The sequence below is a fragment of the Ornithorhynchus anatinus genome, chromosome X3, assembly GCF_004115215.2.
Source record: "Ornithorhynchus anatinus isolate Pmale09 chromosome X3, mOrnAna1.pri.v4, whole genome shotgun sequence".
In the NCBI taxonomy this organism is placed as follows: Eukaryota; Metazoa; Chordata; class Mammalia; order Monotremata; family Ornithorhynchidae; genus Ornithorhynchus; species Ornithorhynchus anatinus.
This window is the reverse complement of record NC_041751.1, coordinates 31,247,909-31,272,626: the sequence shown is the minus strand read 5'-3', so window position 1 is coordinate 31,272,626 and position 24,718 is coordinate 31,247,909. Positions and strand designations below refer to the sequence as shown.

At 46.5% G+C, this 24,718-nt stretch overlaps 1 protein-coding gene across 4 annotated transcripts in view; it reads right to left on the bottom strand.

Moving 5' to 3' along the window:
- Positions 1–218: 218 nt before the first annotated feature.
- Positions 219–24,718, bottom strand: part of TMEM175 (transmembrane protein 175) — an 81,178-nt gene continuing 56,678 nt past the window's right edge. For 3 of the 4 annotated variants that reach the window (XM_029053654.2, XM_029053655.2, XM_007672830.3), the window contains 5 exons: positions 22,781–23,229; positions 21,294–21,485; positions 17,377–17,686; positions 15,290–15,453; positions 219–979 (listed from right to left, as the gene is read on the bottom strand). In XM_029053654.2, coding sequence (XP_028909487.1) covers positions 757–979; positions 15,290–15,453; positions 17,377–17,686; positions 21,294–21,485; positions 22,781–23,229 — 1,338 coding nt within the window. In that variant the 3' untranslated portion in view covers positions 219–756. Of the gene's footprint in view, positions 980–3,434; positions 3,548–15,289; positions 15,454–17,376; positions 17,687–21,293; positions 21,486–22,780; positions 23,230–24,718 lie in introns of those variants that run through there. The other variant, XM_039910664.1, reaches the window with a different exon arrangement.

Here is a 24,718-nt window from a genome sequence, read left to right as displayed (position 1 = left end):
AATTTGCCCTGATTGCCTTAGTTCTTTGCAGATTCCTTCCCTTGGCAAGAGAAAGTGAAGCAGATGCTCTGTCCATCTGTTCGCTCCCCCTCCCTTGCCCCACTCCCTCTCCTTCCCCCCTCCTTTCCTTACTGCCACACGGTAAATCCCAGGATTCTAAAGTTCCCAATGTGGGGTTCTTCTCAATGATTTGGCTCGTAGGAAGGACACACCCAGGCTACAGGCTTCTTTAGCTCTTTATTACAGATTTTTGTAAATCATCAATACCTTACAGAACAGGAAAAAATCCCCAGTGGAGCAAACCCCACAGTCCGCTTGGAAGGCCATCCCCCATATAAACCAGTTTAAGTACCACACTAATCCCCACACACTTCAGCAGTTTGGGTGGCAGAGTTCGGGGCTTCTCTTTACCAAGATATAACATAAAGTTGGATCGAAGATGCTTTAATTCAGTAGTCTCCGGGGCCATCGTGAAGGAAAAATCACCACCATACATACACAGATTTCACATCTCGAAATGAACCAAACCCTTGTGAAAAACAGACCGATTGCGTGAGGGAGCATTATCTCAATTCCAATGCAAGAGTTAAAGGAAATAGAAGAGCCGTAACTACCCGTAGAATTCACCAACAGAAGATCATTCGTGCTACTTTTCTAGAATGGTCACGTCTACGTTTAAAATGACCTCCCACTGCTCAAATCCAGTCAGTCATCAACGGGGATCGAGATTTCTGCCCGTAAGAGTGGTTTCCTCTCTCAGTCCTGGATTTTGTGCGACTGCTTCGGATCCACGGCTGTGAAAAACACACAGATAGCCGCGGTAATGAATAGGTGCACTCCCTCATAAAGAAGTTTTGGAGAGAAGACACTCCATATGAACAAGTGGTAGCGTAGGGTCGTCACCAAAATGATATAGGCCGAGACTGGAATGGAACAAATCAGGGCGTAGCAGAAGCAACCGTGACTCATCGCCGAGCTCCTGTTAATAAAAAACAAAACAGTGAATGGGAATGAGGACCTAGCTCTCAGGCAGTTTTCTACCACTTCATTTTCCCGGCCAGTTACTTTTTCAAGTAAGCGATAGCCTGATTAGAAAAACAAATATGCAAGCGAAAGAGATTAAAAATATTCAGGGGTTTGGAGCCCACGTCTCCCATTCTTTTGTAGGAGGTTGGCAGCAGTGTATTCTCTCTCCTTCCACCAGCCCAGAGGCCATTAAGTCTGCACTTTTACTTTAAGTAGTCATGTCCCACCCCACCTCCCCTGGAGAGCAGACAGAATCAACCAATCCATCCTATTTATTGAGTGCTTACTGTGTACAGAACACCATTCTAAACACTTGGGAGAGCACACTATAACAGACACATTCCCCGCCCGCCACGAGCTTACGGTCTAGAGGACTTGGAGAGTGAACCCCAGACAGCTTAACCTACCGACTCTGTTATATTGCACTCTCCCACGCGCTCGGTACGGTGCTCTGCCTTCCATGAGCGATCAACAGATAGCACTGATTGATCGAAGCTTTGAGATTACTTCCGAAAAATGCTATAGCTTCTTGAACCCCCCCCCACCAACAGATCCTGAGGCGGTGTGGACTATTGAAGACAATAAAGATGCTACGGGATTGTGATCTACCACTTGTCTGCTGTGTGACCTTGGGGAAAGTTACTTAACTTCTCTGGGCCTCAGTTTCCTCATCAGTAAAACGGGGACTCAGACTGTGAGGTCCTGTGTGAGACGGAAACTGTGTCCAATCTGATTTTCCTGTACCTGCCCCAGAGCTCAGCAGGGTGCTGGGAAGACAGTAAAGGCTGAATATCATCATCGTTATGATAATGATCATCTTTATGTCCAAGCTCTGTGATTATTTATCCCACTCACCATACCTCTTTGTGAGGTTATGGTTCCGAGCTTCATGCGCTTTTTATGCTAGTCAGGTCAAACATTAAATTATTTCTTAGAGCTTTAGATCATTGTGAATTTAGTAGGTACCCCCATTAATTTTCCAGGAGACGCATACGATTAAGTCTGGTAAACCACAGCACAGAGGTTGGCAGAGAAGAGTGGCCCCAGAATACAAATAAGAAAAATGCTTTATCTTGATCCAATCACCTAGAATGTGATTTACCTGAATCAATTCTTCATAGAAAAGGCTGAAAAATGTGGACTACCACACTAGATAGGTTTGCTGCGAATTAATGAAAGAGGCTGGGTGGTCAGGTCAGAGCTGGGGGGTGCCCCGTCTGCTCCATCTCTCCGCATTTCCAATGAGGTAAAGCGGGGAAGGGGGCAAGAGTCGGCCCGGCGGCTGTTCAACGTATTTATTGCTCCTCTGGGAAACTCTTCCAACTCAACGGTCTGTGAGCATCATTCAAAATCCCAGAGGCAGCCATTGGAGACTTGTGATTTGCGAACGACGGCACCCTGAGGTATCCCACCCAAGGCAACACGCAAACGATCGCCAACCGCTTACCTGCTGATCTCCTACCGCAACTCAGCCTGCACACTCCGCTCTAACACCAACTTACCCGCTGCCCGGCTCCGTCTCGTCTATCTCCGCCGACCCCGTGCCCACATCCTCTCTCTGGCCTGGAACTCCCCCTTCGTATCCGACAGACCACCGCTCTCCCCACCTTCAGAGCCTTATTCAAATCCCACCTCCTCCAAGGGGCCTTCCCCACTTCGGCTCTCATTACCCCTACACCTCCTCTCTTCGGTATTGCCTATGCGCTTGGATCTGCACCCTTTGCGCACAGATGTCCGCCCCACCCTCACCCCAACAGCACTTCTGTGCATAACCTTCTATCTGGCCATTTCCCCTATCTGCCTGGCCCGTAGGAAGAGCTTAATAAATACCACGATTATCATTTGAGCAGAAGCTCAAAGAGGATCTTGAGACAAAGAGGTAAGAGCAAAAAAACCGAGTCAGAGGTGCAAACGACCAGCCTGACAGCACGGTAAGCGCTTAACAAATACCATTAACGACCCCCTGGCCTTTCGAATATGAAGGATCTATCTCTATGTCCTCGATACTCCAAGTCGCTATTTATAGAGCTCATCCTGTTTGTGATTCTGCTTCTCAGCCTCATGTTTTCCCCAGTCTTCGCCTCGAAAAGAATACCACCATTTCTTAGTGCTACAAGCCAGGCTGCTCTGTCTGCGGCTGATCTTGAGGTGGGGCTTTAGTGCCTTTTAAATGTATCTTCAGCCTACCTAGTGGATAGAGCCCGGGCCTGGGAATCAGGACCTGGCTTCTTATCCCGGCTCCACCGCTTGTCTGCTGTGTGACCTTGGGCAAGTCACTTCATTTCTCTGGGGATTAAGACTGTGAGCCCCAGGTGGGACAGGGAGCACTTAGGACAGTGCTCGGCACTTAGTAAGCACTTAGATACCATAATTATTATTATTATAATTACTTTTCGGTGTTCCATCTCAGCTGCTCACCCAGCGACAGCCACTCCCGTTCACTCAGCCCGTCTTCTTTGTCCATTTTGAATTCTAGTCCTCTTACACATCAACCCCCTGGCAACTGGCTGTGTTGTCTGTGCTGAAATTGGTAGAAACATCGGAGACTAAATGCAACGCTGTTAGATGGCAGCTGGCACATTAGCCACCCAGTGAGAGCCAGCTAGGAATGATAAACCAAGACCTTTGGGGAGGGGGGAAATTCATGTTTTCCCTTTTAATTTTGAAAGAGAAAGGGACCAAGAGGACTGGGGAAAACATTTTAGGTTTCGAAAGTAGAGTGAAATCCTGCTCTCCAAGAAGAACTACAGGCTTCTCAAGAGGGACTCCGCCACTTGTCATTTAACATCTCTGTGCCTCACTTACCTCATCTGCCAAATGGGGGTTAAGACTGTGAGCCCCATATGGGACATGAATTGTGTTCAACCTGATTAGCTTGCATCTACCACCCCAGTGCTTAGTATAGTGCCTGGCACATAGTAAGCACTTAAATATCATTAAAAAAAAAAAAGAAGAAGGAGGGATGCCTGGAGAAGGAATTAGCCCCAGTTGAGCTTGAATGTAAAAAGGGGCCACGGAGGGGGGACAGAAAGGAGGAAATAAGGCAGCGAGCTCTTGGCTTTACAGAGAACGGCCAAACCCTGCAACTCTCAGAAACCAGTGGGATCCCCTTCTATAGAAGCAGCTTGGCCCAGTGGCTAAAGAACAGGCCTGGGAGTCGAAAGGACCTGGGTTCTAATCCCCGCTCCGCCGCTTGTCTGCTGTGTGACCTTGATCAAGTTACTTTTCTGTGTCTTGGCTACCTCATCTGTAAAATGGGGATTAAGACTGTGGGCCCCAGATGGGGCTGTGTCTCCAACCCGATTAGCTTGTATGTACCCCGGTACTTTAGTACAGTGCCTGGCACGTAAGTACCACTTAATACCATGAAAAAAAAAAGCAACTTCAAAAACTCGCTAAAGTGGAACTTACTTGGAAGAACCCCGGTGGCCAAGTTCATGTGAATCTATATGAAATGCTGAATTATCTACAGTTTCATCTTTTCTATCAGAAAAGTGGGACGGTTTGATAGCTTTCAATAGACACGGAGAGTAGCTGTTAATGAAAATCTGGGGATACAACAATTAAATACATACTCCTGTGGCTTTCAATTTTTCTCATTTTCATTTCTGGAACCCCACCCCCTGAAATCGACTTTTCATCTCAGCGTCTCCTGGAAACAGCCTTCCCTAAAATAGCAGAGACTCTATGCTCACGGAAATTCGTTCAAATCCCGTTCCCTTGCCCCAAATCCAGCCTTGTAGTGTGGGGCATGAAATAACCAGAAATTGGGGTTGTGCCCTGAGTGGTGAAGGCTTCTGACCGAAGAATCGCATCTTCCGTCTAGACTTTAAGCTCATCGTAGGCAGGGAACGTGTCTGCCAACTCAGTTGTACCGTACTCTCCCAAGCGCTTAGTACAGTGCTCAATCAACCAATCGGTATTTATCGAGCACTTACTGCGTGCAGAGCACCATTCTAAGCACTTAGGAGAGCACGAAACAACAGAGTTGGAAGACACGTTCCCTGCCCGCAAGGAGCTAGCGCTCAACAGATACGATTGATTAAATGACTGATAGGCGACCACCACAAAAATCCTGCAAACAGCTGGCTGTTGTGGGTGACGAAGGCGACAGTGTCTGTGGAAGTGGCTACTCAAGTGGCTAGCTTGGGCAACCACCTGCCGGGCTATGGCACTCTGGCCAACACTGCCTCTCAGCTGTGGTCACTTCGGCTGGAAATGGGTTTTGGATAGAAAACTCTCAGGTGCGCGTCACAGCACGCTGCATCCTGACCTGCCTAATCGCTCGTTGCGGCTTGTGCTCTAGTGGGATCACGACTGACAGGGACAAGGCGTCTCTACAATCAATTCTTTTGGGCAGGATCTCCGTCCCAATCTTTTTCCTGATTGGACCACGGCTTGTCTTTTACTTAGTCCCTGACTGGGCCCTCATTTCCCAGTCAGTCAATCGATCAATGGTATTTACTGAGCGCTGCTTATGTGCAGAGCACTGTACTAAGCACTTGGGAGAGTATGATATAACAGAACTGTGAGCTTATTGTCTCCAGGCTGGGAGCTTGTTGTGGGCAGGGAATGTGTATGTGTATTGCTAGGCTGTACTCTCCCAAGCACTTAGTAGAGTGCTCTGCACACAGTAATAAATAAATGAATTAGCCAACGTGTTCCCTACCCACGGGAGCTTATGGGCTAGAAGGACAGACGTTATTATAAAAAAAAAAAAAGATGGATATGTACGTAAGTGCTGAGGGTGGGGTGAACAAAGGGGGCGAGTCCAGGTGTAAGGGAGAAGGAGAAAAAGTCAGAGGGACGCCAAGGGAAAGGGTTTGCAAGACGAGAGAGAGACAGAGACAAAGAAGGAGGGTGGGGGGGCGGGAGAGAGAGGGAAAGCACACAGCAGTGGGAGAAGATGGACTCGGCAGACTGCAGCAGTATATGCAGGGAGGAGAAAGCCATTAGAGAGGACGGGCAATCAAATGAGCGTGCAAAATAGTATTTGAGGAAGCCCTGAGAATTGCAAAGGGAGAGGAGCATAAATGCAGGCACAGGGGAAAGGCAAGAAACAAAATACAGACTCTTTTTGCTCTCACTGCTTTCTGCAATGGATCTGCTCTCGTGGTCTAACGAGAAGCAGGGTGGTCTAGTGGATAGAGCACGGGCCTGGGAGTCAGAAGGACCTGGGTTTTAATCCTGGTTCTGCCACTTGTCTGCTGTGAGACCCTGGGGAAGTCATTCACTTCTCTGGGTGTCAGTTGCCTCATCTGTAAAATGGGGATTAAGATTATGAGCCCTATGTGGGACAGGGACTGTGTGCAACCCAGTTACTTTGTATCTATTCCAGTGCTCAGTACAGTGCCTGGCACAAAGTAAGTGCTTAACAAATACCACAATTATTATTATTATTATTAGCACTTGCCTAGGGGTTAGATGGGAGGAAAGGGGCAGGAAGGAAGATGATGGACCTTAAACTGTCATGATGCCTGAGTCCATCGTTCTTTCACGAACGCTCTTTCTTTTCTAATGCTAAGTGGCCAGTGAAACGTCCTCTGGTTTTGAAGCATCAAGATAAAGGTTTCCTATCAAGCATAAAGACTTTTGTACTCATTTGAAAACCTCAGTTAAGCTTATACAACACCTCAACAGCTTCTTAATGAGTTTTACATTTACTATATTCTCTTATATTCACATATTCTATATGCATATATATTCATATATTTTATATGCATATATATTCATATATTTTATATGCATATATATTCACATATTTTATATGCATATATATGTGTGTGTATATATATATATACAGTGGCATAAATTCACCCCCTCTAGACTATTGTTTGCTGTGGGCAGGGAACGTGTCTACCAACTCTGTTATAGTGGTCTCTCCCGAGCGCTTAGTACAATGCCCTGCACAAAGTAAACATTCAATGAATATGACTGGTTGATTGACTGATAAAAGTGCTGTACCTTCTTCATCAACTGAGAGCAGGCTTTATCGTGTGTGTGTGTGTAGAGAGGCAGAGTGCCAAAGAGTGGGAGAGGGTGAGAGATTGATCCTGCAAACTCAATCAGTCAATCAATCAACAGTATTTACTGCACACTGACTGTGTGCAGAGCCCTCAGATACACTTGTCATCCAAAGATTTCAGCAGCCGTCTTGGGACAGAAGATGACAACATGAACAAGCAAGGAACCTTCTTGCGAGCAGTGGCAAACCATCAATCAATGGTACGTATTGAGCGTTTACTGTGTGCAGAGCACGGTACTAAGCGCTTGGGAGAGTACAACAGAGCTTCTTCTTCCAAATACTTAGATGAAGCTTCAGCGTAGAAAAATCTCTTTTTTTTAAGCTATTTACATGTGCAGTTCTTCAAAAGTCAGCTTTTCCTGACTAGCTACAGTTTGAATTCTGTCCATTATGCTTTTCAGTCTTCCCATAAATGTTCTCGGTCTATTGAAATATTCCCACACTTCAACAAAAAGGACATTACAGTGTTTGGAAACGGTCATTAAAAACCGCAGAGCCTAAATAAAAGACTATCCTTTCATGGATGTGGGCACAGATTTACTAATGTAAAGCTCTAGGAGAAGCTTGGTACTTCAAGCCTGCAGCATTTTAGAGATCCGTTACAGTCAGTGCTCTTGCCTAAACGAGAACTCCCTGGAGTTGAGAATCAGCAATTATTTAGCTTCTTTCTTTGGAAACAACAGAAACTTGATATCCTCTCTCTTTCTCCCAACTTATTTCTGAAATGGCTTTCAGAAAAAAAAAAAGTCTGAAAAGGAAACAGAATAAAGTGTGAAACAAATGTATTGAACCTTTAAAACAAATGGGGGGTGGGGGGGAGAGAATAATTCTTTTCCTATGGAAACACGTTGTATAAAAGTGTCCAACAAATGTAAGTTGCTTTCAACTCTTCTTTTATGAAATCTTTGATCGGTTCTTTTGTAAAAGCTTTTATGAAAAGCTGCTATTTGGCCACAGCTTTTTCTCGTTCTTGGTATGAAAGGACTGCACCTAATTTACATTGGATTCCTAAAACTGTCATTTGAACTATCTTCAGTGATCGATTTACAGAGAAGGCAAAAGGGAGGTGGTAAACAGAGAAAGGGCCAAGGAGAGGGTATTTGGAGAGAGGGAGGGAGAGAAGAGGAAGGAAGGGAGGCGGGCAGAGGGAGGGAGGGAGAGACAGACACGCCAAGACATTCTGAAATTGGTTTCTAAATATAAAATTAATTCTCTGGGATATTTCCCCACAGAATTGTTGCCCCACAGGGGAAGCTTCCAAGATTTCTTTTAAGTTTTGTAAGAAACAGTGGTACCGTATGCCTTCTCTCCTCCCTCATCCTGTAAATTTGCCCAATGAACTCTACAGACTGAAGCTCCCCTTTTTATTTAAATATTTGTGAAGCACTTACTATGTGTCAAGCACTGTCCTAAGTACTGGGGTAGATACAAGTTAATCAGGTTGGACACAGTCTCTGTCCCTCATAGGGCTCACAGTCTAAATCAGAGGGAGGATTTAATCCCCACTTACAGATGAGTTAACTAGTCACAGAGAAGTTAAAGTGACCCGCTCAAGGCCAAACAGCAGACAAGTGGCAGAGCCGAGATTAGAACCCAGATCCTCTGACTCCCAAGTGGTCTTTCCATTAGGCCAAGCTGCTTCTCCCTGTGGGCAGGGAAGCCGTCTACTGCACTGTACTCTCCCAAGTGCTTAGTACAGTGCTCGGGACATAGTAAGCGCTCAATAAACGCCACTCTCCCACTCTCCCTCCCCAGATTTCTCCTCAGCCCTGGCAATAGAAGCTAAGTCGTCAGCACCATTTCCATCAACTCGAGCACGCTTTCATAATGGGGATGTGTAAGCTCCTTATGGGGAGGGAACATGTCCACCTCAGGCTCTCCCAAGCGCTTAGCAGAGTGCTCTGAAATCAATGAATCGTACTGAGCGCTGTGTGCAGAGGACTGTACTAAGCGCTTGGGAGAGTACAGCATAACATAACGGGCATTCCCTGCCTACAACGAGCTTATCGTCTAGAGGAGGAGACGGATATTAATATAAATGAATGACGGATATGTACATACGTGCTGAGGAGCTGGGGGTGGGGGGGCGGTGAATAAAAGGTGCAAATTAAGGCGATTTAGAGGGAAGTGGGAGAAAAGGAGATGAGTCAGGGAAGGTCTCTTGGACGAGATGTGCCTTCAATACGGTCCATAGTAAGTGCTCAATAAATACCATTGACTGCCTGATCAATCTGAGGGGAGAAAAGGTCCCAGGCTGCAATGCATCCTCTCGATAAGAATGGATACGGTACTGGATTCTGTTTGTCTGAATGGATGAGCTGCTTCTGAACACGGGAAATACTCTACCTCTCTCCCATTCGACACTAATTTGTCATCCAGTTGTTAAGAGAAGACGGAGCGGTGGAATAAATCAGTATAATTTGTGATAGCTGTGAATTCTTGTCCACACTCCGCCTCAACAGCTATCTCTCGCCCTCCTAACGGAAAGGATAACGTAGAGACAGTCCTATGTTAAAGCTGCTGCAGTAGGCATTACACTGCATTCATCACATGATGGAGATGGGAATTTGTTTTTGGGGGGGAATGAAGGGGGATGTTTCAGAAGCAACGTGGCTCAGTGGAAAGAGCCCGGGCCTGGGAGTCGGGTCATGGGTTCCAATCCCTGCTCCGCCGCTCGTCACCTCTGTGACTTTGGGCAAGTCACTTAACTTCTCTGGGCCTCAGTTCCCTCATCAGTAAAATGGGGATTAAGACCGTGAGCCTCACGTGGGACAACCTGATTACCTTGTATGTACCCCAGCGTTTGGAACAGTGCTGGGCACATAGTAAGAGCTTAACAAATTCCACCATGATTATTATTATTATGTGTGATTTCTGCCCTGCCTGTCTGAAATCCCCTGCCTGCTGAGATCTCCTGGAAACACTTAGGAATGCAAAACCACTTTGTTAGGAGTATTAACATTTCAGGAAGCAGTTTCTCTCCCCATTTTTTAGGCTGAAGCCTCTTTTTCATTTACAAAGCTTATTAGCAGTGGGTTTTCTCTATCCTCCCAGAGGTAATTTACAAAGAATTAAGAGTTTGCTGAGTTCTCTGTGGAAAGGCTTAGGGAGGCAAAACTGCTTTATTAGGTGTATTATGTGTTACATGCATTCAAGTACTAAGAGAATCTCTTTTGAGGTATATATTTTCCCAGCAGCATTCCTTCTAAACTTCCAAGTCAGAAGTTAAACACTGCAAAAGCCTGATTCTGGAAATATTTTAAATGAAAAAAGCAGCGGCTTTAATCACAGGTTATGATGGACATCAAGCTATGACGCAGACGATGCCTCTGAATTCTACCACAAGTGAAGTTTTGGTATCTGCATGTGGTATTTCTTCAGTGTATGGAAAAATTATATATAGCTCAACCTAAAGAATATGTCCCCCTAAGGCCGAAGAGATCAACAGAGCAGCACACCAAAGATTTCCTGGAAATGAAACCCCTATATTAAGTTTATGGGAAACTAGAGATTACTAGGCTTTCAGTAATAGCTGCATCATCTCTGAATATGAAGCGTGTGCGTGTTGGGGCGGGGGCGGTGGAGGGATAGAGTACGGAAGGGGGAAGAGACGAACACAAAATTCTTACAAATTAGGAAAAAGACAACAGAAACATGGACAAGTACCCATGCAACCCAATTTGGTATTTGTTGAGCGCTCACTATGTGCAGAGCACTGTATTAAGCGCTTGGGAGAGTACAATATAACTGAATAAGCAGACAATTCCCCTGCCCATAATGAGCTTAGTCTCACATGCCAAAGGCTAGTGAAAACCTTGGAGATCAATATTTACAAGTATAAGAATTTCCACAGCATTTCCCATTCTAGGTAAAGTACACAGAGACCCACATTTGGAAGGCAAAATTAAAATTGGTTTCAAATTCACAATTGTGTCCTAAAAGGTGGTGTTAAATGAGCGGATGCTGGAAATGCTTCTGTCTTCCTTGTAAAAATATAAAAACACACAGAAACCCGGGACTATATTTTTGTATATTCCCAGCTCCTCCTATCAGATAGAAAGGCTCTAAACTTTTTTTTAACTTCATTGCAACAGAGGAGTGGTTAAAATGAATATTATAAATTAAAAATCTAACGAGCCATAGCATTTCCTGGTCCACCAACTTTGTTCCTTAACTGACAAACTACTGTGTATTCTGGGTGCTGGTGGTGATGTGTATGAAGCACACATCTTCTCTCCCAGCAATCCACGTATTCCGTAAATCACCCACACGTTCTAACCCAAGCTCTACTTTTGTTTCAATCTAATAAGAGCATAATAATCATAATACATCTACTTACTCTCAGAGTTTTTGCTTCCCAACTAAGTCTTTCTGCTACTCAAGAACCACTTACCCACCCACCCTGCCTTGTCTTGTCCTCTCGCTCACCCACTCTGCTGCTCATCTATTTGCCCATTCTCTGTAAGCTCGCTATGGGCCGGTAACGTGTCTACCACCTGTTAGGTTGTACTCTCCCGAGTGCTCAGAGTACAGTGCTCTGCACACAGTGAGCACTCCATAAATGTGATTATGGAGCCCCTACCACCCTACCTTTATCACTCTATTCATGGATTCGCTTCACTACCAGTAGTATCACCTTCAGATAGAAAGGACAACCAGATGTATGTGTGTGTTTTGTTTTCGCTTTCCCACTGGTTTTCACAAGAAAACAGAAGAGACCCCCCAACCCGGCCCCCGCCGCTTCCCGGCCCACCTCCCCAACCCTTACTAAAGCTGATCTGAGTACACGACCATGGCTTATGAACTTCGGGAAGTGGGGAGGGAGGCGTGGGAGCGTCTGCCGCGGTCTCACAACCACGGCGGTCCACTGACTCTCACTTGTCGCCTCTGGTGACATCCACTTAGAATGGATGGTGCAGATGTCGATGGGTTCGCTGCATCTCATTCAGATGAATCACCGTTCAAGGGGGACCTCGCTGAATTTCGACAATCCAATGCATCATTGCAAGATGCCAAAACAGATGAACAATTTATGGCGTCTCCGCCACCAGCTATGCTCTCGGAATTCAAATGTCTCGCATCCATTTTCGAGAGAGCAGAACGTCTCGGAAATGGACTGAAAAATGACCCTAATGGAGAGATTTCAAAGATGGGTGGAGGTGTTGAAAGGGAGTTCGCTTGCTACAAGGGGTTTTAAGAAGAAAAGAAGATCGCTGTTCGAGCTAAATTCGACAACATCTTTACTAAAATTGAAAAACCAGTACCACAGTCAGTCAAACAAGCCTCTCCTTCTACAGCCTCCTCATTTATGTAACCACAGCACATTCATTTATCTAACCTTGCGATGTTATGCTTCGAATTCCTTAAAAAAAGGTTAAACAAATAGTTTAGTGATGTTTCATTTCTCCTTACAGTTCGGAGCAGGTAAGAGAATTTCATATTACTTGTCCAGAGGTTCTGAAATGGATCCTAATTTGTAGCATATTCGTTTAGAGTCCGACGCAGCCCCCCCCCCCCAAATCAAAGCAGTCCCGTCCCGATTCAACCATGTTTTCCCAGGAACAGAACCTGCTTCTATTGTGGCGGTGCCCCCGGCTATGTATTCATGAAACCGAAAAGAGAATGAACGGAACAGACCGGACAAACGATCCCTACGGGATGACACTGGATCCCTCTTTCTCTCCCTGGACTGCTGGGACTGAAACTCGGCTTCTTTTCTTTTTCCTTCTTTCCCTATCTCTTCCCCGGTGCACTGGCCCAGCTGCCTATTGGCTCTCATTGATTACCGGAAGCCACCCGGGGAAAAATAATGACAAGAGTCGTACAACAAGTGAAAACTCATTCGCCTCGCGGGTCGATCGCTAAAAAGACGGCAGATGAGAGGGTGGATATGGTACGCGCCCTTGCGCAAACCACTCGGACACATCTCTTGGTGGCAGGAGGATTTTCTTTTGCCCTCTTCTCCTAACTCTGAACTCGAATCCTATAAAACCCAGATAGCTGAAATCGCTTCAAAAGCCTTACTTAATTATGCAACTCTCGCTCTGAATGGCAAGGGGCGAAAAAGGGGCCTCATCTTGTCTTGGCTTTGCCACTTGCCTGCTGTGTGACCTTAGGCAAGTCGCTTTGCTTCTCTGTGCCTCATCTGTAAAATGGGAGTTGAGACTGTGAGCCCCACAAGGGACAGGGATTGGACCCAACTCGACTTGCTAGTATCCAGCTCAGCGCTTAGTACAGTGCCTGGCACACAGTAAGCGCTTAACAAACACCACCATCATCATCGTCTATTTCCAAAGATACGGTATGCAAAAGACTACGGCCTGAGGACCCTTACACCCGCGGATGCGATCTCACCATCCGCAGCATAAACTCTGAACGAAGGGACAATGTTTGGTTAATTGTATTTGTTAAGTGCTTACCATGTGCTAGGCACTGTACTAGGCGCTGGGGTAGATAGAAGCTGCCCGGGTGGGTCCCAGTCCCTGTCCCAAGTGGGGCTCACAGTCTTAATCCTCATTTTACAGGTGAGGTCACTGAGGCGCAGAGAAGTGAAGTGACTCACCCGAGGTCACGCAGCAGACAAGCGGCAGAGCCGGGAAAAGAACCGAGGGCCTTCTGATTCCCAGTTCCATGCTAGATCTATCCACTAGGCCATGCTGCTACTTTACATACTTTATATACTCGTTCCTCTACCTTTGTTCCCAGACAGATTCCTCCCCTGACTCCTGGGAGGCATTTACATTTTGGTTGGGGTCTCCAATCAGGCAGAGCTGGCACAGGTCTGGGTACAGATGTGGGCGGCGTCTGGGTCGGGTACTAATCGTCCCTAACTACGCTGCTCGCTACTGACAAGCAGTGAGGCGGGGAGGTGCAAGTCAGCAGGGATGGCCAAACAGTAGCCTGCAAGTTGCGAGCCGTTTTGGGGGGGCATGTGTTCTAAGGCTTATTCTCAAGCCCAGCAAAACAATCTAGGACCGCTCAGTGCTCTTCGGAATCTGGGGAAGCGGGTATCTCGGGCCATCTTCCCAGCACGCTCCTCCAGACCCCAACCCGTTCGAGGGGAGCTTCCATCTGAAGCCTCATCCCGGCCAAATACTGTGATTTCTGACTCAGCACCACGATTGCAAATAAAACTGCTGCCCCAACCTTGCTGGAGACCCAGACAGCGGGCCAGGGGAGTGACCTGATATGCCTGAAATGCAGGAGGGTGTCCACAACTTTGGGGCGGACTCTCCCCCTCTTCTTCTAGGCACTAAGATCGTTGTGGGCAGGGAATGTGTCTGTTTTATTGTTCTATTGTCCTCTCCCAAGTGCTTAATACAGTGCTCCGCACACAGTAAGCACTCACTAAATATGACCGATGTCACCCTAAGCTGTGAACTTCGGTGACAGCCTGGAAAGAGGCTCCTGAATGTCTGAAGCCTTAAAGCCGTCAATCCCCTCGCCTCGCTGCTTTCCCACTCCAACCCAGCCCACACACTTCGCTCCTCTAACACCAACCTACTCAACGTGCCTCCATCTCATCTATCTCGCCGCCGACCTCTCGCCCACATCCTGCCTCTGGCCTGGAACGCCCACCCTCTTCATATCCGACAGACGATCGCTCGCTCCGCCTTCAGAGCCTTATTGAAGGCACGTCTCTTCCAAGAGGCCTTCCCCGACTGAGCCCTCATTTCCTCTTCTCCGACTCCCCTCTACGTCGCCTTGATCTGCTCCCCTTTATTCACCCCCACCTCCCTCAGCCCCACAGCACTTACGTCCATATCTGTCAATGATTTGTTTCTACTCACGTCAGTCTCGCCCTCTAGACCGTGAGCTCGTGGGCAGGGAACGTGTCTACCAATTGTCATCTTGTCCTCGCCCAAGCGCTTAGTGATTTGATCTGCACACGGTAAGTGCTCAATAAATACGACTGATCGGTTGATCGCCCGAAGCTGATTGTCTCTAGCTCCGAAAGTACGTCTGGCCACTCTATTAGATATGCAAACTGCTGAGTCATCCGCTGCCAACCATCTTCTACTGCAGCTGATTAACGGTTGAAACCCGCACCAATTTTAGGCTGATTAAAAACGCACCTGCAGATCTTGGCGAATCTGGGCCCAGGTAATAAATCGGGCATCCAAAATCATTTGGTCCACCGTGGACTTAAAGCATTTGATTACACTCCTGTATTCGTAATGCTGTACTGCTTTTAAGAGGAGCGACTTGATTACCAGATGGTTTAAATGATACGATTACCTGTTAATTTCAGAGCTCAAGTAACACAGCAAGTGAACGGCCCAGAGCACGGGTCCAGCGTACGTAGCAAATCCTGTCAGGAAAATTGCTGGCATTTCTATATAGCTGTTTAAGCCAACAAAGCCTGCTGAAATATCCACTGTGGCGATGTTATTTGAATTACCCTGAAAAGGAGAAAAAGAACAACCAGATGTTCTCATTGCTAAACAATCGCGGGGTATAGGATAGCCGTCTCAGATTATTACACTAAATGCATATTTAGATGCTTATAGAGGCTGGATAGATTTCCTTTGTGGTCTAGTGGTTAGAGCCCGGGGCCTGAGAGTAAGAAGGACACTGGGTTCTCATCCCGGCTTTGCCAAGTGTCTGCCGTGTGACCTTGGACGAGTCGCTTAACTTCTCTGGGCCTCAGTTATGTCATCTGTAAAATGGGAATTAAGATTGGGAGCCCCCTTTGGGACGTGGACTGTGTCCAACTTGATCAGCTTTTATCTACCCCAGGGCATAGTAAATATCTGACACACAGTAAGCTTCTCTTCTAAACTGGGTGTGATGAACTGTTAGACCCGCACATTTAATAGAATTAAACCACTTGGATTATGGAGGGGAAAAGCCTCCTCCTGCTCTCCTCCCAGATTCTCTCCTCAACACAGTCTTCTTCCCCACAGGGGGGGAAAGTTAATTCCCTGGCCCTAGGGTGGCCATCGGGTGAGAAGTCTGCTCACGTCAGTTCCAAAAGTGGATGGAGTACAGAAGCGGTTGCTAGGGAGCAGAGCGGCAGTTAAATCACCACCGGAAGAGTTCTGGGCTACGTGCACGCCTGCCCGATTCCCTGTAGGGTCTTAGACGGGCAGGAAACCCAGGACTCTGGCTGCCTAGTGCCGGGCGGGTGCCCACCTGTGTGAGCCATCCTGGTAGCGGCCGGGGTGCTAGGGGAGGTGTGTGGTGGTGGGGGTGGGGGTGGCGTCCCACGGAGCCAGATGTGGCTAGAGATTGGCTTCTTGCGAGTGTTGGGACTCGCCTCGGGGGCTGCTCTCCGCGGGTACCATCGAACACACCTCCTCTAGGAGCGAGTTTCCTTTCTTGTTCGGGTTTAGCCCTGGGCATTTCCAACTCAACGCAGGAAAAGCCCTCGTCTCGAAAGGGGGAGCCGCGGGGGTCGGGGAGCTCTTTGGGCCCACCTGGGTTCAACTTGGCACCTCTCCAGCCTGCCCCCCACTCCCCTCTTCCCCTTGCCGATGGATCTCCCAAGCCTCTGTAAGGCTCTAGCCCTTGGCATTCTTTAGTCCCTTCTCCACTAAGGGCTCACCCAAAAGTGAGCCCTCACGGAGGCGTCGGGATTGGAAGTCAGAGGACCTGGGTTCTGATGCCGGCTCTGCCACGTGCCTGCTGTGTGACCTCGGGCAAGTCACTTCACTTCCCCATGCTTCAGTTTATCTCATCTGTAAAATGGGGATTCAAAACCTGTTCTCCCTCCTGCTTAGACTGCGGGCCCCCGTGGGACAGGGACTTGTGACTGACCTGATGATCTTGTATCTTCCCCAGCACTTAGAACGGGGCTTGACATATAATAAACGCTTCACAAATACCACAATTATTGTGAGCTGCTCTTCCTGGGCAGTTGGGGAACAGGGGAGGAAGCAATTTTACTCTCTGCATACTCTGCACTGGCTAGCACATTTGAATTTCCACAGGCCAAGCCATCCCCTCAGTGGGAGAGCAGCTAATTGGCTCAATATTTACAAAGTAAAAAGGCTTCTATTCTGGGCAATAATATATTGGGAAGCAGCGTGACCTAATGGAAAGGGCTCGGGTCTGGGAGTCAGAGGACATGAGTTCTAATCCCAGCTCTGCCCCCTGCTTACCGTGGGACCTTGGGCAAGTCCCTGCACTACTCTGGGCCTCAGTTTCCTGAACTGTGAAATGGGGAATCAACACCTGTTCTCCCTCCTACTCAGACCGTGAGCCCCATGTGGGATAGGGACTGTGCCCGACCCGATTAACTTGTATCCAGACCAGTGCTTAGCACGGTCCTCGACGCACTGTAAGCGCTTAACGGATATCACCATCGAACGACGACAACTTACCTGAAAATAGAAGAATGCTTGGCCGAACCAATAGTGCATGATAGTAATCTGAGCCGTGCTGAGCCGGAGAGGCTTCCAGATGAATTTAGTCATCAGGGTTTGAATCAATAGGCAAAATACCAAAACCGGAAGATTGTGAGGTCGAAACAGCAACGATGCCAAGAGAACTAATCCGCAATAAATTTCCCACAAGCCTAAACTCTTGATGTTGAAGTCCGTCGGAATTACTTGGGATTGAAGTAAAGCTTTGGTCCCCGTGAAGAGAATGCCAAGGACGAAGACGTAAACAAAACGAGCTTCGATAATACCCCTAAAAAGAAGGCAAAAGAATGAGTTAGATTTATTAGCACCTACTCGTCCGATAGACCTTCACAAGTCTACTTTGTAGGAGGGGGGAAACGAGTGTAATTCTGTCAAAGAAAAATTGTAAGTGTGCTCCTATAGGTCTTTACCGCAGAACAAGCCCGATTCTCCTAGGCCATAGGCAAGTTTTTCAACCCAGTTCTCTGTCAATCAATGGTATTTACTGAGCGTTTACTGTGTGCAGAGCACTGTACTAAATGCTTGGGAGAGGACAATATAATAGAGCTGGTAGACACGCACCCTGCCTACAACAAACTTACAGTCTACAGTTCTTGCTCTGGAGTGCTCCAGAGAGTAACAACATGAGCTTCCAGGGTGCAGGGGGAAATAATCTACCTCTACCAGCTCCTGGAACCAGGCAAAAGTCTGTTTCCTTCCATCAAGGAACTACTGTGGGGGTTCTGGCCAACCGCACGACCGCCCGCCCTGCAATTCTCACAAGTGAGGATGAAGACTGGGAGCCCCATGTGGGACAGGGACTGTACCCAACCCGATTACCTCGTAAATCCGCCAGCACTTAGTACAGTGTCCGGCCCCCAGTACGTGCCCAACAAAATACCATACGAATTTTAAACAAACAAAAATCCTAAGAGTGTTCTATTTACCCTCCCCAGGATAAGGAAAGTGATCTGAAAATGTCAAATGAGATTAGGGAAGCTGTAAAATTAGGGCAGGTAGCAATACTGAGAGACTTCAATTATCCTCACCCAGACTGACTGTACAATTCATCAGGAAGATAAGTGGAGGTGAGAGGCTTTTCAATTGGATAAATGGCTGTTTTCTGGAACAGCTAATCATAGAGACAACAAGGAGAGACGGTAAGTTCCACTGTTCCGGTGGACTGGCAGATTGCCAACGTCATGCTTATAGTCCTACATATAAAAAGGGTTTCAGAGGTGATCTAGGGAATTATAGACTAGAAAGACTCACTTTTATGCCTGGCATACTTGGAGAATTAATGATTAAGTTTAGGATCAGTGCACACTTAGAAAAGCACAAACTGTTGGAGGAAAGACAACATGGAGAAACTATGCCCCAGAAATCTTTTAGACATTTTTGAAAGGGAACCAGCAGACACAGTGGGTCAATTTTCAAAAGGCTTTTGACAAGCTTCTACCCAAAGCCTTAAAAAGAAACAAAAAGTAGTTATGGGATTGGAAGTTATAAGTATATACTGAATTATAATAATTGTGGTATTTGTTAAGCGCTTACTATCCGTCAAACACCGTTCTAACTGCTGGGAAAGATAGAAGATCATCAGGTCAGAAACGGTCCCCGTCCTACACAGGTCTTAGTCTGTGCTAAGCAGGAGAGAGAACGGGAATTGAATCCCCATTTTTCAGCTAAGTTATCTGAGGTATTTGTTAAGCGCTTACTATGTGCCAGGCACTGTACTAAATGCTGGGGTAATCGGGTTGGAGACGGTCCCTGTCCCACATGGGGCTCACAGTCTTAATCCCCATTTGATAGATGAGGAAACTGAAGCACAGCAAAGTGAACTGACTTGCCCAAGCTCACAGAGCAGGCACGTAGCAGAGCCGGGATTAGAACCCAGGTCCTCTGACTCCCAGGCCCATGCTCTATCCACTAGGCCACGCTGCTCCTCCTATATTGAACACCGCCTGTATGCAAAGCACCGTACTAGATACTTGGACACATATAATAAAAACAAAGCAATGATAACAACATTAACAATGGTATTATGTGCTTATTTTGTGCCAAGCACTGGGCTAAGCACTGGGGCAGGCACAATAAAATTAGCTCAGACACAGTTCTCGTACCCCAGGAGGCTCACAGTCTGAGAGGGAGAGAGAACTGGTATTTCATCGCCTTTATACAGATGGTGAAACTTGGGCACAAGAGGGTTAAGCGAGTTGCCAAAGATCACACAGCAGGCAAGATACTGTGCCTATTCTAAAGGCAGAGATGAGCAGACCAAGATACATACATATTTGGGAAGGTACAAATGACAAAAACAAATGAAAAGATGGAATAAATAGATAACTGTAACCATAGGGTGGCTAATAAGATGAAACAATCAGGGAGGTAGGGATTCTGGAGGTCACTTTTTACGAGGACTTGTGTGGCTGCATATAGTTCTGGAAATTGGTTCTAGGGTCAAAAGGAGAGATTTATGATACAAAGCTTCCAACGACTATAGAACAAGAAGCAGCAGGGCACGGGTCTGGGAGTCAGAAGGACCTGGGTTCTAATTCCGGCTCCGCCACTTGTTTGTTGTGTGACTTTGGGCAAGTCACTTCACTACTCTTCCCTCCCTTCAAGGCTTGCTCCCTTTATTCATCACCCCTTCTCTGTCCCCCAGCACTTACATACATATCTGTAATTGATTTATTTACATTAATGTCCGTCTCCCCCCTTCTAGACTGTAAGACCGTTGTGGGCAGGGAATGTGTCTGTTTATTACTGCATTGTACTCTCCCACGTGCTCAGTACAGTGCTCTGTAAAATGGGTGTGAAGACTGCGAGCCCCATGTGGGACAAGGACTGCATGCAACTTGCTGAGCTTGTAGCTACCCCAGAGTTTAGTACAGTGCCTGGCACATGGTAAGCGCTTAACAAACACCATAAAAAAAAAAAGATCAGCCCAAGCATAGGAGGCAGTGGCCTGATGAAGGTAACCAAAATTCTTTTCCCCTTAAATAGTACAACTGTGCAAGTGAACATATGCCCTCTGGGGTGGGAGGCTTGACACTCACAGAGCCCCTCTTGCATCACCACTGAGCCCTGCGAGGTTTGGGCTCTCGGGTCATCAGGCCCTGGGTCACCCTGCCTTGCTTGTAAGGGGGATCCAGTCTGGTACATGCTGACTCGAAACAAGAGCTGCAGTCGTCAGATTTTCCCGTCTCTAACCTCTTCAAAGGCCCACCTTAAACTGTTCACCGTAATCCTCTTTATGTCTTCAGTTTTTCAGAGCCCTGGCAACCCATCCTAGAATCTTATCCCAAAAAAGGAAACATCTTTGACATTCTAAACTCCTCAGAGCGAGGAACTAAACAGCGAAATATCATGGAATCTAGGGAAGAACATGGAGATTCTTTCCTTGGTCTTGAAAACCCAGTTAACATTCATGTCTAAACAAGCCTCAAAATTACAGAAAACTGTTTCTGACACAGAACTGCACCAGATGTTACTGAAAGAGAACCTACTGTTTTATTTTTTTTTCCCCCTCAGAGGCTGGCTCCAAAGATATTATTCCACACCATCTGACAGATTTTTATTTTGCTGAACAACAAAGATTCATGTTTCAGAAGTGTCGCCCCCCAAATACCCCACTGATAAGTCTGCTGATTCTGTCGTATGGTACTCTCCTAAAAGCTCAGTGCAGTGCTCTGCACATAGTATGTGCTCAATAAAGCACTGATTAACTGAAAATCATCTATCTCTACATATTTATTCAATTTGTAACTTACTGATCCATATGAACCAAGATTTCCTATTCTAACGGATTCGATAATACCTTTCCATAATATCTTTTAGTACTCAAGACATTACGGTCCTTAGGAGACTGTTTACATATTTGCAGATACACTTACTTGGAAATATCCTTGCTGTCTTGTTGCCATGGAAATACCACATTTCCAATGGCTGCCCGGTAGCTATAGACGCCCAAGAGCCCAAGCGCCATCGCTATTTTGGAAACCAGAGAGCATCTTCTCTGAACCAAAATAAAGATCATAACGAGGGAGATGGCCGCCAGAACTGAAAGTTCTGTTTTGTGGTCCGAACTGTAATGAAATAAAAGGTACACAATTACCGTCAAGTGCTTCTCATTCATTTTTGAATAACCAGATGAAATTATTGAATGCAAAAGTTGAATCGAGGAGAGGACTTGGGAGGGAAGGTGTGGGGTTTTAGTTTCGGACGTGTTGAGCCTGAGATGCCGGCAAGGAATCTAAACAGACATGTCTTGAAGGTAGGAGGAAATGCGAGACTGTAAAGAAGGAGAGAGGAGGGAGTTCAGGGTTAGTGAGGTAGATATGGGAGTCATCTGCACATGGATGCTGTAGCTGAAGCCACGGGAGTGGATGAGCTTCCCAAGGGACACGAAGAGGGGACCCAGAACAGTGCCTTGATGGACACCCACAGTTTGGGGGAGGGGGGACGGGGGGAGGCAGAGGAAGAGTTGCGGAAAGAACCCGAGAAGGGCTGGGTCAGCGAGGTGCAAGGAGAACCACGGGAAAACCATGGCAGAAGAACCAAGGTCAGATCGGGTTTCCAAGAGAAGGAAACAGTTCACAGTGTTTAAGGCAGTGTTTAAGAGAGTTAGGGTGGAGTAGAGTGAGTTATATTTGGCGAAGAGGTGCCCCTGAAGAGCACAGCATTAGTGGAACAAGAGGGGCGGAAACCAGGTTTTAGAGGTTCGAGAAGAGCGTTGGAGGAGAGAAAGTAGAGGCTTCAAGTACACATCACCCATTCGAAGGGTTTGGACAAGAAAGGAAGGGGGAAGATGGGGAAGTAGTTGGATGGTGCAGTGGGACCCGGAAATGTTTATTTTTTTTAAGATGGGGAGACGCGGGTGTTCTTGAAGGCAGAGGGGAAAGGGCATCTAGCAAGTGAGAGGTTGAAGATGGCAGTCAGGGAGGAGAGAAAAGGGGATGCGAGTGTTTATAGAAGGTGAGAAGGGGTGGGGCGGGAGATGCAGGTGACGGAGCTGGATTTTGCAAGCGAGTGAGAGAACTTGTGAGAGACAGGAGAGGAAAACGAAAGAGTGGATGGGTGGGGCGGGGGAAAGGAGAGGGAGATTTGGAGAAGCTCACACCTAATGGTTTAAATTTTGGCCAAAAGTACTCGGCAGGGTCATCGGGGGCAAAAGAGGGAGGCAGGCAGAGGTGCTGGGGGTTTCAGGAGGGAATTAAAGGTCTGGAATGGTTCGACAGGGCAATGGACACATAAGCCAACGAGGGAGGAGAAATTACTATTTTCCACCCAGACGGAATATCATTCTCATGGCAAAGAAAATGCAAAAACGTGAACTATTCATTTTCCTCCTCTAGAAAAACATAACAATGCCGGTTCTCACCTGGTCAGCCAGTGTCCAAAGTCTAGCCGATGAGCCCACTGAACTCCTGTCTGATTTAATGAACGGAGTAATCGGCAGCAGATGAGAATGATCCAAGGACTTGCCAATCCCATCCACTTTTCATAGCCTTCGAATAGGTCGCCAGATGCCCTGTCCTTTTTTTTATCATTCTCTAGTTCGTCGGTCCAGTCGCTTTTGTGTAGTTCCTCAGAATATCCAGAGCCTAACTTCCCAGGCGAGTGAAGCCGAAGATCAGTTTCTTTTCCAAGAGAGTAGTTTCTACAGATTTCTTGACATAGAGCTAGACAAAGTGTATTGACGAGAAAATACCAGGTTTGATGTTCTTCTTCTATAAAGCTGCTTGCACCCAAACTCAAAACATGGCCAATAGTTCCTATCAAAATAAGCAGATCTAATTCCGACCAGCTGGAACTGGAGGCAGCTGGATTCTGTGAAGAGAAAATGTATCATTTCAGATATAATTTGAAAATTATATGCCACTTGTTGAGTTTGTAATTAAAACATGCTTACGGTACTTGCTCTCAAAAAAACAACCAACCGGTCCGTTTGCCCTCCCTCTCTCGACCCTGCTACCAAGTGAATATAATGATCCAATATCACCTTGGTTCTCATCCTGCATTTTTACTTTATAAGAAGGTTAATTTTAGGATAACTACCAAGTTAGCATCCTAACAATGTCTTTCGATTATTCTACTCCAACCCATTTTCTAGTTCTACACACATATTACCTTTTTTATTTATTTATGGTATTTGGATACAAGCTAATCAGGTTGGACACAGTCCATGTTCCACATGGGACTCATGGTCTTAATCCCCATTTTACAGATTAGGGAAATGAGGCCCAGAAAAGTGAAGTGACTTGCCCAAGGTCATACAGCAGACAAGTGGGAGAACCGGGACTAGAACCCATGTCCTTCTGACGCCCAGATCCGTGCTCTCTCTACTAGGTCACGCTGCTTCTCTGTTTGGAGGCCATTCTTAGGCAAGTGCTACCTGAACCACATGAAATAGGGAACTGAGTGACTTTCCTGAAAAATTCATGCGGAAAGAGAACTTGGGCTCGATTATCTAGATATTTCAAAGTTTTGGTTTTTTTTTTTTTTTAAAAAGTGGTATTTGCTAAGGGCTTACTATGTGCCAGGCACTGTACAAAGTGTGTTTTGGCCTCAATAATTGCCTCAATTCTCCATTTCCTTTAGCTAGACCTTGCCTTACAGATGTGGATTTTTCTTCTAAGGTTCATAATGAAAGGCATGTAAGTGCTCTTGGTTGTTCACATTAGCCAAACTCTAAAAAGAAATCTTACGGTAGTTATAAAGAATGGAAATAGAGCAAACAACTTTCTCATTTTTTTCCAATTCTCAGTCTTAAAACGGGGCACCCTTTGACGTGTGTTGTAAATGATGCATTGTTTTCCTCTTCTGCCATGGACACACCCTAATGCAGAATCTTTGGGGGGAACATAGCTGCTTTCTCTCGGGTCAGAAGGGAGGACTGCGGTGCCAGAAAATTCTTAAGGGGCGGGAAAGAGGGGAAGAAATGGAGAAAGGGGAAAGACCATTGGCCCACTGGGACCTACTCAGGTCTCTCTGGCAGCCTTTGAAACTTGGGGAGCGACACGTCTGAGGCCCCGTTACCTTTGGCAAATGCACATCCTACAAAGTAATAGCCTCAAGTTTCCTCTTCTCATTCAAAGCCAGAGTTTGTAAAACTTTCTTTAGAAAGAAAGAAAAAAAAAATGCAAAAAAATGGATTGCTCAATGGCTTGGAGTATATAGAACAGCTGCCTTAAGGTAACAAGTTTTGAATTAAAACTATATTCTCTCCCCCTCTAGACCGTAAGTTCACTGCAGGCAGGGAACATGTCTACCAACTCTGTTGCATTACACTCTCCCAAGACCTCAGTACAGTGCTCTG